Here is a 14,021-nt window from a genome sequence, read left to right on the forward strand (position 1 = left end):
CGGGAGTGGCCCTGGGAGTCCTCAACATTGACTCTGGAACCCATGAAATCTCATGGCATCAGGTCAAACATGGGCAAGGAAATCTCCTGCTGATTACCACCTACCGCCCTCTCTCAGCTGATGAATCAGTCCTCCTCCATGTTGAACACTCCTTGGAGGAAGCACTGAGGGTAGTAAGGGCACAGAATGTACTCTGGGTGGGGGACTTCAATGTCCATCACCAAGAGTGGCTCTGGTAGCACCACGACTGACCGAGCTGGCTGAGTCCTGAAGGACATAGTTGCCAGACTCGGCCTGCGGCAGGTGGTGAGCGAACCAACATGAGGGAAAAACCTACTTGACCTCATCCTCACCAATCTACCTGTCGCAAATGTATCTGTCCATGACAGTATTGGTAGGAGTGACAGTCCTTGCACTGAGGACACCATGCAACGTGTTGTGTGGCACTACCACCGTGCTAAATGGGATAGATTCAGAACAGATCTAGCAGCTCAAAACTGGGCATCCATGAGGCACTGTGGGCCATCAGCAGCAGCAGATTTGTATTGTAGCACAACCTGTAACCTCATGGCCTGGCATATTCCTCACTCTACCATTACCAACAAGCCAGGGGATCAACCCTGGTTCAATGTGGAGTGCAGAAGAGCATGCCAGGAGCAGCACCAGGCGTACCTAAAAATGAGGTGCCAACCTGGTGAAGCTACAACTCAGGACTACATGCATGCTAAACAGCGGAAGCAATATGCTATAGACAGAGCTAATTGATTCCACAACCAACGGATCAGATCAAAACTCTGCAGTCCTGCCACATCCAATCGCGAATGGTGGTGGACAATTAAACAACTAACAGGAGGAGGAGGCTTGCGAACATCCCCATCCTCAATGATGGCGGAGTCCAGCACGTGAGTGCAAAAGACAAGGCTGAAGTGTTTGAAACCATCTTCAGCCAGAAGTGCCGAGTGGATGATCCATCTCTGCCTCCTCCCGATATTCCCACCATCACAGAAGCCAGTCTTCAGCCAATTCGATTCACTCCACGTGATATCAAGAAACGGCTGAGTGCACTGGATACAGCAAAGGCTATGGGCCCTGACAACATCCCAGCTGTAGTGCTGAAGACTTATGCTCCAGAACTAGCTGTGCCTCCAGCCAAGCTGTTCCAGCACAGCTACAACACTGGCATCTACCCGACAATGTGGAAAATTGCCCAGGTATGTCCTGTCCACAAAAAGCAGGACAAATCCAATCTGGCCAATTACCGCCCCATCAGTCTACTCTCAATCATCAGCAAAGTGATGGAAGGTGTCGTCGACTGTGCTATCAAGCGGCACTTACTCACCAATAACCTGCTCACTGATGCTCAGTTTGGGTTCCGCCAGGACCACTCGGCTCCAGACCTCATTACAGCCTTGGTCCAAATATGGACAAAAGAGCTGAATTCCAGAGGTGAGGTGAGAGTGACTGCCCTTGACATCAAGGCAGCATTTGACCGAGTGTGGCACCAAGGAGCCCTAGTAAAATTGAAGCCAATGGGAATCAGGGGGGAAACTCTCCAGTGACTGGAGTCATACCTAGCACAAAGGAAGATGTTAGTGGTTGTCGGAGGCCAATCATCTCAGCCCCAGGACATTGTTGCAGGAGTTCCTCAGGGCAGTGTCCTGGGCCCAACCATCTTCAGCTGCTTCATCAATGACCTTCCCTCCATCATAAGGTCAGAAATGGGGATGTTCGCTGATGACTGCACAGTGTTCAATTCCATTCGCAACCCCTCAAATAATGAAGCAGTCCGTGCCCGCATGCAGCAAGACCTGGACAACATCCAGGTTGGGCTGATAAGTGGCAAGTAACATTCGTGCCAGATAAGTGTCAGGCAATGACCATCTCCAACAAGAGAGAGTCTAACCACCTCCCATTGACATTCAATGGCATTACCATCGCTGAATCCCCCACCATCAACATCCTGGGGGTCACCATTGACCAGAAACTTAACTGGACCAGCCATATAAATACTGTGGCTACAAGAGCAGGTCAGAGGCTGGGTATTCTGTGGTGAGTGACTCACCTCCTGACTCCCCAAAGCCTTTCCACCATCTGGAAGGCACAAGTCAGGAGTGTGATGGAATACTCTCCACTTGCCTGGATGAGTGCAGCTCCAACAACACTCAAGAAGCTCGACACCATCCGGGACAAAGCAGCCCACTTGATTGGCACCCCATCCACCACACTAAACATTCACTCCCTTCACCACCGGCACACTGTGGCTGCAGTGTGCACCATCCACAGGATGCACTGCAGCAACTCGCCAAGGCTTCTTCAACAGCACCTCCCAAACCCGCAACCTCTACCACCTAGAAGGACAAGAGCAGCAGGCACATGGGAACAACATCACCTGCACGTTCCCCTCCAAGTCACACACCATCCCGACTTGGAAATATATCGCCGTTCCTTCATCGCTGCTGGTTCAAAATCCTGGAACTCCCTTCCTAACAGCACTGTGGGAGAACTGTCACCACACGGACTGCAGCGGTTCAAGAAGGCGGCTCACCACCACCTTCTCGAGGGCAATTAGGGATGGGCAATAAATGCTGGCCTCGCCAGCGACACCCACATCCCATGAACGAATAAAAAAAAAAGGATGGACTCAGGACAGGTCAGGAACTAGTCAGAGCAGGTTGGGATGATCTGTGAATGACTGCAGGCAGAGCAGACTGGATTGTGAAGAACTTTGAACAGATTGGGGTCAGAAAGAACTTCAGGTGGGTCAGGGAGTGCCATGAATGACTCCAGGCAGGTCAGAGCGGATCACTATATGAAGCGAGAGTGAGCCTTTGTCTTAGTGGTAGCATTCCCGCCTCTGCCTCAGAAGACGCGGGCCTCATTTCAACTGATGTACGTACGATGTCTAAAATGTGATGCCCTGGAGTGTGACGCTTTTAAGTACGATGCCTCTGAAAGGCTGCAGCACCTACACTGGGATGGAAGGAGTTGTTACAGTGTGACCAGTTTACCAAGGTAATAGAAAAGTTGACAGGAAGTGCTTGTCGCTATAAGATTAAATCACACATATGTTTAAATGAAAAATCTCTTTATTGAAAAAAATATGATTGTCTATTTATCTTCCAGAAAAGATTTAGACTGCAAAATAAAAAAAATTCTCGAAGACACGGCAACAAAAATAACTTGTTATTAAAATTTCAATACCATAGAATTGCATATCTCCAGGGTGCGGGGTCAGTGCACCGATAACTATAGAACTTAATACAATGCAAAGACAACTGGTTCTTGAACCATGAATACTTATTTCGTACAAAAAAAAAAGTAACCTGTTCACGCAATATCTTATGTGTATGAATGCTTTCTGCTACTGACAGTATGGTTGAGATGTGAAGAGAAGGATGAATGGAGACTGTAAGGCCCATCAGCACTCGCTCTGTCCCTTAGACAGCAATCTCCTGCTCCGCTCTCCCCTAGCCGCTGATACTAATAATAAAACATCACACAAGACCAGCTTACTGAACACTGCTTTATCTCTGAGACTCCTGCTAAGTGTTGCTATGCATCAACGATATTTAAATAAACACTTAGAAATGTGACGGTGATGGGTGCTTTGTTATCCTGCTACTCATTCTGCAGTCAAATCGGAAATTCTGGAGTGTTTCACATTACTACTGTCCTACAAAATGATGAAGTGGTGCTCATCGATTTGAAGGATATACATGATGAGAATTGAACCTTTTTCCCAAGGAATGACCTATTGGGAATTTTATCCCTTAGTTGCTTTCCAGTCAAGGGGGACGACTTATGCGCTAGAGGCAGCAAAATCATAAGTGTGTTTATAACTTTACTGCACTGAGCACAGGAGGATATCTCCAGTAATAACCATAGCCAGCATCCCAGGTCTTGTTAATTCTGTGCATATGGTCATTATAATCTCCTTGGACTTGTATGCTATGGGATCATAGAAACATAGGAACATGATTAGGCCATTCAGCCCCTTGAGCCTGTTCTGCCATTCAATTAGATGATGGCTGATCCGTATCTTAACTCCATCTACCTGCCTTGGATCCATAACCCTCAATACCCTTCTCTAACAAAAATCTATCAATCTCAGTTTTTAAATTTTTCAATTGACCCCCAGCCTCAACAGCTTTTTGGGGGAGAGAGTTCCAGATTTTCACTCCCCTTTCTGTGAAGAAGTGCTTCCTGACATCAGCCCTGAACGGCCCAGCTCTAATTTTAAGGTTATTCACCTACGCATCCTAACATTCTATTTGTCCTGGCCTGCACTGAGTGGTGCAAGATGCCCCATTCTTATGTACATATATAAGTAGGATTAAGGATTTGTTTTAATCTCATATGATTAAGGTTTTTGCTTTCTTTTCACTTATAAATAGTTGGTAGACTGGTACTGTGGTTAAAAATGATAAAATGGTCAAGTTGCTCATTCCCAGAATTCTTCAGGGCACGGAAGACGTTCAGCAAGAAGATGTTTTTTTTTAGCAAGGAATGCTGAATAAGGGGTCAGTGGTCTCCCAGACAAGAGGATAGCCTATATCACAAACAAACAAGACAATAATCAACAGATCATTTAGGAAACTGAAAAACAACTCCTTTTAAGGGATGATGTGACTAGAGCCCTATAAAGATCTAAAGCTTCCCTTCACAATTCGTAGAGACGAGAATGAAAGAATCGATGAAGGTTCCATTCTCTATCCAGAGCGAAAGCAGGTAATATCATTTATTTCTCTCTATGACTATTGCTTAAGACATTGAGTGTGTCAAGACTCGGTTGAACTCAAAAAAGATTATTTGCAACCAAATTGGTGTCAAGTCCAAGAATCTTACAGTTAGGGCTGAACTGCAGATCAAGGTATCAGACAAAGAACCAGAAGACAATTGGGCCCAGCAGATACTGATTGAGATATAAATACAGGTGATAAATTAGGATTTAATATTCAACAAAACAATGTGGGAATAAAATAAAATCAGAAATAGTCTGTTGAGGAAAGGCTTAAAAACCTAGCAAACTCCAACCATTCCTACGAACTAGGACGTCGTCTTAAGCTCATTATAATTTTTTGTGAAATGATTTTGTAAACAATTAAAAATAAATCAAAATTTGTAAACAATTATTCTTAGAATGCAACACAATAATTGAGTCACTCTAAACTGATCAAGTTACAAAATAAAGATGAATAAATATATCAATTTATGATCCACAATATGTTTCTCACTCAATGCCCTTCTTGCTGTGTTTCAAATAATTCACCTTATTCTGGTTGAGATTAGCGCCATCTCCCATGTCTATCAGATATAATTAGCATTAAATAGTGCAATACTTATGCAAATGATCTGGTTCTTGATTTCTTGTACCTTTGTTTTATGCAATAAAGCCACATTTAACTTCATTAAAAAACTTGTTTGCTTTCAAAGTGACAAAGTGGATTTTACTGAATTGTTTCTCTGCCGTGTAGTCAGTCAAGTACTGGGATTGGAAATGTTGGTGGTGTTAAACTAAAGAACAACCCACACAAAAATATCTATGGCCAGTGAAGAATTGCTTGAGGTTGAGATGTTATAGAGATTTTCTTTTAAGCTTTTAAACCCAAGATTCTTCATCTTCTTGTCTTTGCTCAGTGTTGTCTGTGATGGATTGTTGCACTGCAGTTCTGCCTCTTGATGAGACACTATACTGAGGAAGCCAATGGTCTTCCTCTGAACCAAGATCTTCCTTAGATTTTGTGAAATACAAAGTTGGAATCTGTTTTCCCTGAACTTTAGATTTTGCAATCTTGCTGTTGGCTTTGATAGTTTTGTGGAGGCTTCCAGATTTTGTTGTGCCTTTTAATGTTTTATCCTCTTGTCTGTAGGATAATGGAGTTGGGATTTTCGATGGCCTCTTCTCGGGTCTGTTGTCCCGCCTGGGACGTATCTTGGGTCGAAGCTTTAGCTTGTAGATGGAAGGAACTCTCTCTGGCTTTTTTAGTGACCTCTTTTGCCTTCCTTGTTGAACTCTGGGCTTCTGGAGAGAGCAGGGTGGTTCTGGCCATTCAAAGGATGAATTGGTATCGGATCCTTCATTTGTGTATATGGATTTCACCTCAATGGCATTCATATCATTCTGAGCTGTTGTTGCTTGATTCTTCACACTGTCTGGATGTGTGTCCTTAAAACCATTGTTCTCTTGGTTGCAATGAACATCTGTTGATCCAATCTTTGTATATCTTGCGCTTTGTTCTTCAATTCTGTTGGGGAACGGTCTGCTGGTTTCCATGGAGCTCAAAATTGCTGGCTCCAGGTTAGAGTTAGAATCAGGTGCTGCCATTTCGGGAGGGCTCTTTGCTATCCAATTCTCAATGTCCACACGATTGAGGTTTTGTGTTCCACTAACAAGTTCAGCAAGAACAGCATCAAAACTGTTGCCATTCTGAGTCACTTTTATTGAACCGGGTGAAGCCACATTACTACAACTGTAAGGTCTATTACTGTTATCAAAATGACTGGCTGTACCTGGGAAAGAGGAAATCAAATACCTTGAGGAACTCATAGAGTCTGGTCTTTTAAATTCCTTTTGTTTCGAAGAACTGGGCAAACTGGACACTGAAGAAAAAGTATTGAGCCCACTGTCCTCCAAATTGTCCTCATCTAAATCCACCTCCAGAGCTTTCATATTGGATGCAATCTCATCTTCAAGGCTTTTGTAAAGTTCTGACTCCTGCGCAGGATTAATGGGCGGGGGTGTGAATAAACATGCCTCATTCCTGCCATTGTTAACCCCTTTATTGTTGTTGTTGTTGTTATTTATGCTGTAAGGTTCTGGGGTTCGTGATCGAATCTGACTTTTTTGTTGAGTCGGTTTCTTTGCTCCATCTGTTAATGGCTTTCTGATACATTTCGATTCTTGCCGGCAGCTTTCTTGCCGGGTACCGGCTGGGGTAACAGGGCGATGACTTACATGACCCCTCTCGCTTTCCTTATCAGCATCTTGAACGACTGAGAACTTACTCAGCCTGCCAGGTGCAGGAGAATGATTCCTCGCTGATCCTTTGGAGATTCTGGAGGTCATTTCTGAAGTAGGTTTGTGTGTCTGAGAAAAAGTACCAGTGCTTTGCTTGTTCGCATTTGATCTGCTTTGGTCCACTTTGGACCCAGTGAACTGGGCGTTCGTCCAAGTCCGGCTCAGCTTGTTATCAGGTTGTTGAGGAACAATAAGTTGACTTGGCACTTTCTTGTTAACCATTGTGGGCTCATTGCTCTGTTTGTTCTCCTGAGCTGCAGAGCGTACTGGCAAAGCCCTGCTCTTCTCTCTCCCTGTTCTAGCTGCTGTGGTGGTGTTGGAGTTGACTCTGGCGCAGTCAACGTTGGTTAATACCTGGTAAGACGGAGTAGATGGCCGATCTTTTTGCCTAAACAATAAATCAGAAACGTTTCCATTAGTAGGAAGTGAAAAAACAGGTGTAATTCTTTCCCCGTGATTAACTGAGAAAATTGTTGATCGAGTAAGACTGTGGGGTAGAAATCGTTCCTCGCTGTGCCCGTTTTCTGGGTGGAAAAGGACCAATTTCAGGGCGCAACGTCCCATGCCTGATCTGGGCCTACGTTGTGGGCGCCGCCATATTGGTAAAGGTGGATTTGTGGGCGTTCTGGGCAGCCGCCTAAAACAGGCATTAAATATGTAAATGAGCAGCCTAATGCCGGTTTTAGGTCCCCTTGCCAAAATCGGTTGCCGATCAGAGGAGCAGGTTCCGGGCCTGCTCCGACTAGGATTCTTCAGTGGCCCCTGTGGCGACCAACGAAACATAGGTACATTTTTTAAAAAAAAATCAATCAGTACTCATTGCTGTGGAGCCAGGAGGAGCCGGAGTGCCTCGCCCTGACTCACAGCACCGTGATCTGTGTGCATACAGTATCCGGATCATGGACGGCCCTTGTGGAAATGGCGGTTACCAAAGCGGGAAACGTTCATGCCACCATATTCATATGTAACCAGGCACCCCCACCCCACTCGTTGTGTCTCCATCCTCCCTCCTGGGAGTTACCACCGGGCTGCTGCCGATGAAGGGGCCGATATTCATTTCGTCCAATGGGTGAGCTGCCTGTGGAGATGAGACAGGTGCTGGCAGCTCGCCTAAATGAATGAAATGAGGACTGAGGCCCAATTTCAAGCCGGCCTCGGGCCTCCCGGTTGGGGGCATGCTGGCTGCACAGCAACGATTCTGGGCCTGAATACGGGCCCAGACAAATTTCAACCCCTATAAGTGCTAAGAGATGACAGGGAGACGGCAGGCGGTTCTATACTACATTTCCTGACTGCTTAGGTACACGTGAACTGTTGCAGCTCAGAGCAAATAGAATTCCAATATCATCACGCTGACTATTAAGAGCCATCGTACTATCTACAATTCTGCTTAAGGCGTATTAAAACTGCTACCAATGATATGATAACAATGTCAGCCATTCAACACTGCTCAGTTGGTAGCACTCCGGGCCCTGAGTCAGATAGTTGATATGGTAAATAGAGAGAAACTATTTCCTCTGGTGGGGGAGTCTAGAACAAGGAGTATAGCCTTAAAATTAGAGCTAGGCCGTTCAGGGGTGATGTCAGGAAGCATTTCTTCACACAAAGGGTAGTGGAAATCTGGAACTCTCTCCCCCAAAAAGCTGTTGAGGCTGGGGGTCAATTGAAAATTTCAAAACTGAGATTGATAGATTTTTGTTAGGCGAGGGTATTAAGGGTAACGGAACCGAGGCGGGTAGATGGAGTTAAGATACAGATTAGCCATGATCTAACTGAATGACGGAACAAGCTCGAAGGGCTGAATGGCCTCCTCCTGTCCCTATGATTCAAGCTCCACTCCAAACCTCGAGGCTGACACTTCAGTGCCCGCCCCCAGGGAAGCAACCTTACAATACTTGCCAGGGTGGAAATGGAGCCCAGAGGGCTGCATCAGGCCAGTTTGAAGGTCTGGGACAGTCAATCAAGGAAGCTTCAGGCAACTGGTAGAACGGCTTCCTACCTTATTTCAATCTTCAGCTGGACCTGCCCGTTATGTCCCCAAGCAGCTGGCCAGTGGTGCATCTTCCTGCCTCCTCCCCCCATCTAACGGGTGTCCCTCCTGCGCCCACCACCAATGGGCAAATTGCCCGACCCCGGGGGAGTCCGACAGGGTCGGACACATTAGTCTCGTGGGCTTCAGACGTCGCACTCCGCCGTTGTTACAGCGGTGAGGCGGGATCGCAGGTGTTCAGGCCCGATAAATCAAAACTAAACGCAATCCGATACTTTTATTTTACGTGTGTGAGATTGTAGAGACAGATCTCACGAGAGGTGGCCAATCACAATCGCACTGTGCAATAACATCACCTATCTATCTCATTTGCTGCTTATTAGTCAAAACAGTGTATTAATGGTTGAAAAAGGTACAAAGGTTCCAATCTTGCTGCCAGAATAAAGAGTGGAGTTTTTAGACATTTGCTGCTCTAGACAGACTCGGTCAGGAACTCAGTCTGTAGGCAGACTTCCCACTGGGGCAATAGTGTCTCCTTAGCAGACTTGGGTTGTCTGTCATTCTAATGTTTTGCAATGCTCTCTGGGAGGGAGAAAGGACACCTTTGATCTGGAAATCTTTAGATATCTACAGACCACGCATCTGTTTCTAAATGTATTTTGTGCTCAACATAATAGCTTTGGGAGTCGGGACAGTAGGGGATCGATGCATCAGCACTGCGCAGGAAACTGATGCCAACACAAGGGCAGGGAGGAAATCACTGCCAATGCACCAGTGGGCAGGCAAACAGCAGCAACACAGCTCTGCCCAGGGCAAGACGACATTTGGTGCTTTCTCTCATCTCTTCTAGTTATTGTTGCAGGTATAAATGACTGTCATTTCCCCCACAGATTGGACTTTTTATTAACAGAATTTATCAACATGAATAAACTCAATAATCTCAGAGGGAAATCACCGGCTTCCTGAACAGTGACTTCAAACAGCTGCTCTACCTGGCTATGAACTGTATTCAAACAGAGTCCGCAGAGGGCCGAGGCTATTTAAAAATAAAGGCCCTACTGCTAAAAGCTTTTTTCTTCCATAATGTAAGATAATGAATTATCTGTCACTGATACAGACTCATCAGTAATCAATCCGTTAACAAGGTGCAATTATCTTTAACATCCTATTGGGATAGGTAGTGTTAATTATAAATGCTATAATATAGTTTTATTTCCTCCATTCACTAACTTAGAAGGGGATGCTGATAGGTTTAGATGAAGAGGGGTGGGAAGTGACTTTTGTGCCAGCATGGACCAGTTGGGCCAAATGGTCTGTTTCTGTGCTCTGGACTCGATATAACTATGGCAAAAAGATAGATGTGAGAATAAAGCAGGGCACCACCACTTTATACCCAATGTCTATTTCTGGGGATGGCGACGTTTCTGTGGTAAGATGCCACCTGAACATTAAGTGCCAACCCTCTCACTTCACGAAGGCCGTGGGTTTGATATGAAGCGAGCCCTGCTGCTCATATGGGTTCTACGTGCACTTGGCACTCAAGGGTACAACGTCTCCCAGTGAAAGCTGTCCAGCTGTTGTCACCTTTCTACAGGAAACGTGATGAAGATGTTACCCATTGCAAACATGGCAGTTCTCGCTGATGCAGCAGATGCCTCCTGGGGTGGCATGAATGGATGTGATGATATGACCGTCATTTCTACAAGGGCCGTCCCCGGTCACAGGGCAGCAGATGGCAAAGCTCTGTGCCACCCAGTCTTGCGAAGAGGAGGCGATGAAGACTCCCTGGTACTGATGGCCCTGGCCAGGGTGCCTCAGAGGTTGATGCACCTGCTCCCGTTTGTCCCTCATGAATTCTTCCTCAATGTGTTTGGACCCCTCAAAAATAACACCCATCCTGACCTTTTTGTAAGGTGCCACGCCAAAACTTATACCAACCAAGAGTGACAGAGAAAAGTATTGGGGGGACGGGGAGAGAAAACATAGAAATGAGAAAATGAAAAGGGCACATAACAATTCAAAAAAACATTTGAAAAAAACATCTTTTAAGAAGCTGATTTCAGCAAGTGACCTCCCAAACAGTGCTGTGCACCCTCACCCGAACTTGTACAATTCGGATGAGAGACATTAGCAATGGGATTTTAATATGTTAACGAGGTCACTGATACCAGCCTCATCTTTTGGCCCAAAATAGAGTGTGGTAAAATTAGGCACCCGTTCTCGAGCATCCAATTCACGGGGTGTCCGACCTTAAGAGGCCCATTCATGGGGTGTTCTAGTTAGGATGACTGAACTTGAGAGCCCTGCATGCAAGGCCCCATCCGTGACAGAGGGCCTCACACAATTTAGCCTTGTATGTTATTGTTAGTCCTCATCAACACATCATCCAATACAATCATGCAAAAGCCATAGAGTAGTGATAATGGGGGACTTCAACTATCCTAATATAGACTGGGATAGTAATAATATAAGGGGCAAAGAGGGGGAGGAATTTCTGAAGTGTGTTTAGGAGAACTTTCTTGACCAGTATGTTTCTGGCCCAATGAGGAAGGAGGCATTGCTGGATTTGGTTCTGGGAATGAGGCGGGCCAAGTGGAGCAAGTGTCAGTGGGGGAGCATTGAGGGAACAGTGATCATAGTATCATAAGGTTTAGAATAGCTATGGAAAAGGACACGGACCACTCTAAAGTAAAAATACTCAATTGGAGGAGGGTCAATTTCAGTGGGATGAGAACAGATCTGGCCCGGGTAAATTGGAATCAAAGACTGGCAGCAAAACTGTAATTGAACAATGGGCGGCCTTCAAGGAGGAGATGGTTCAGGTACAGTCTAGATACATTCCCACGAGGGGGAAAGGTAGGGCAACTAAAGCCAGGGCTCCCTGGATGATAAAAGAGATAGAGAGTAAGATGAATCAGAAAAAAGAGGCATATGACAGATGTCAGGTTGATAACACAAGTGACAACCAGGCTGAATATAGAAAGTTCAGAGGGGAAGTGAAAAAGGAAATAAGAGGGGCAAAGTATGAGAATAGACTGGCGGCCAACATAAAAGGGAATCCAAAAGTCTTCTATAGGCATGTAAACAGTAAATGGGTAGTAAGAGGAGGGGTGGGGCCGATCAGGGATCACAAAGGAGATTTACTCATGGAAGCAGAGGGCATGGCCGAGGTACTAAATGAGTACTTTGCATCTGTCTTTACCAAGGAAGAAGATGCTGCCAGAGTCTCAGTAAAGGAAGATGTAGTTGAGATACTGGATGGGCTAAAAATTGATAAAGAAGAGGTTCTTGAAAGGCTAGCTGTACTTAAAGTAGATAAGTCTCCAGGTCCGGATGGGATGCACCCTAGGTTGCTGAGGGAAGTAAGAGTGGAAATTGCGGAGGTACTGGCCATAATCTTCCAAACATCCTTAGATATGGGGGTAGTGCCAGAAGACTGGAGAATTGCAAATGTTACAGCCTTGTTTAAAAAAGGGTGTAAGGATAAACCCAGCAACTACAGGCCAGTTAATTTAACCTCGGTGATGGGGAAACTTTTAGAAAAAATAATCCAGGACAGAATTAGCAGTCATTTGGACAAGTGTGGATTGATCAGGGAAAACCTGCATGGATTTGTTAATGGCAAATCGTGTTTAACTAACCTGATCGAGTATTTTGATGAGGTAACAGAGAGGGTTGTTGTGGGCAATGCGGTTGATGTGGTGTATATGGACTTTCAAAAGGCGTTTGATAAATAATAGGCTTGTCATCAAGATTGAAGCCCATGGAATAAAGGAGGCAGTAGCAACATGGATATAGAATTGGCTAAGGGACAGGAAACAGGGAGTGGTGGTGAACGGTTGTTTTTCGGACTGGAGGGAGGTGTACAGTGATGTCCCCCTGGGGTCGATAATAGAACCACTGCTTTTCTTGATATATATTAATGACTTAGAAACTTGGGTGTACAGGGCACAATTTCCAAATTTGCAGATGACACAAAATTTGGAAGTGTAGTGAACAGTGAGGAGGATAGTGATAGACTGCAAGAGGATATAGACAGGCTGATGGAATGGGCAGACACGTGGCAGATGAAATTTAACGCACAAAAATGCGAAGTGATACATTTTGGTAAGAAGAACGAGGAGAGGCAATATAAACTAGAGGGCACAATTCTAAAAGGGGTACAGGAACAGAACGATCTGGGGGTATATGTGCACAAATCGTTGAAGGTGGCAGGGCAGATAGAGAAAGCGATTAAAAAGCATACGGGATCCTGGGCTTTATAAATAGAGGCAGAGTACAAAAGTATGGAAGTCACGATGAACCTTTATAAAAAAACTGGTTCGACCACAACTGGAGTATTGTGTCCAGTTCTGGGCACCGCACTTTAGGAAAGATGTGAAGGCCTTAGAGAGGGTGCAGAAGAGATTTACTAGAGTGATTCCAGGGATGAGGGACTTTAGTTACGTGGATAGACTGGAGAAGCTGGGGTTGTTCTCCTCGGAACCGAGATTGAGAGGAAATTTGATAGAGGTATTTAAAATCATGAAGGGTCTAGACAGCATTGATAGAGAGAAATTGTTACCATTGGCGGAAGGGTCAAGAACCAGAGGACATAGATTTCAGATGATTGGCAAAAAAACCAAAGGTAACATGAGGAAAAACTTTTTTACGCAGCGAGTGGTTAGGATCTGGAATGCACTGCCAGGGGGTGGTGGAGGCAGATTCAATCATGACCTTCAAAAGGGAACTGGATAAGTAGTTGAAAGGAAAAAATTTGCAGGGCTATGGGGATAGGACAGGGGAGTGGGATGTGGGACTAGCTGGATTGCTATCGCATAGAGCCGGCACTGACTCGATGGGCCGAATGGCCTCCTTCCGTGCTGTAACCTTTCTATGATTCTAATACTGGGCAGGAATTTCCACTCGCTTTCTGCTGATTTAACAGCAGTGATATTAGTTAAAGGCAGGTAAATGGAGTTGAGGTACAGATCAGCCGCGATCTAACTGAATGGCAGAACAGGCTCTCTGCCC

At 45.3% G+C, this 14,021-nt stretch overlaps 1 protein-coding gene across 1 annotated transcript in view; it reads right to left on the reverse strand.

Annotated features, from left to right (window-relative positions):
* Positions 1 to 3,089: 3,089 nt before the first annotated feature.
* LOC137344812 (GAS2-like protein 2A) overlaps positions 3,090 to 14,021 on the reverse strand; it is a 77,271-nt gene continuing 66,339 nt past the window's right edge. The window contains exon 6 of the mRNA XM_068007985.1: positions 3,090 to 7,406. Within this exon, the coding sequence (XP_067864086.1) occupies positions 5,600 to 7,406 (1,807 nt within the window). The 3' untranslated portion in view covers positions 3,090 to 5,599. The remainder of the gene's footprint in view (positions 7,407 to 14,021) is intronic.

The sequence above is a fragment of the Heptranchias perlo genome, chromosome 28 (genome assembly GCF_035084215.1).
Source record: "Heptranchias perlo isolate sHepPer1 chromosome 28, sHepPer1.hap1, whole genome shotgun sequence".
NCBI classification, from domain to species: Eukaryota; Metazoa; Chordata; class Chondrichthyes; order Hexanchiformes; family Hexanchidae; genus Heptranchias; species Heptranchias perlo.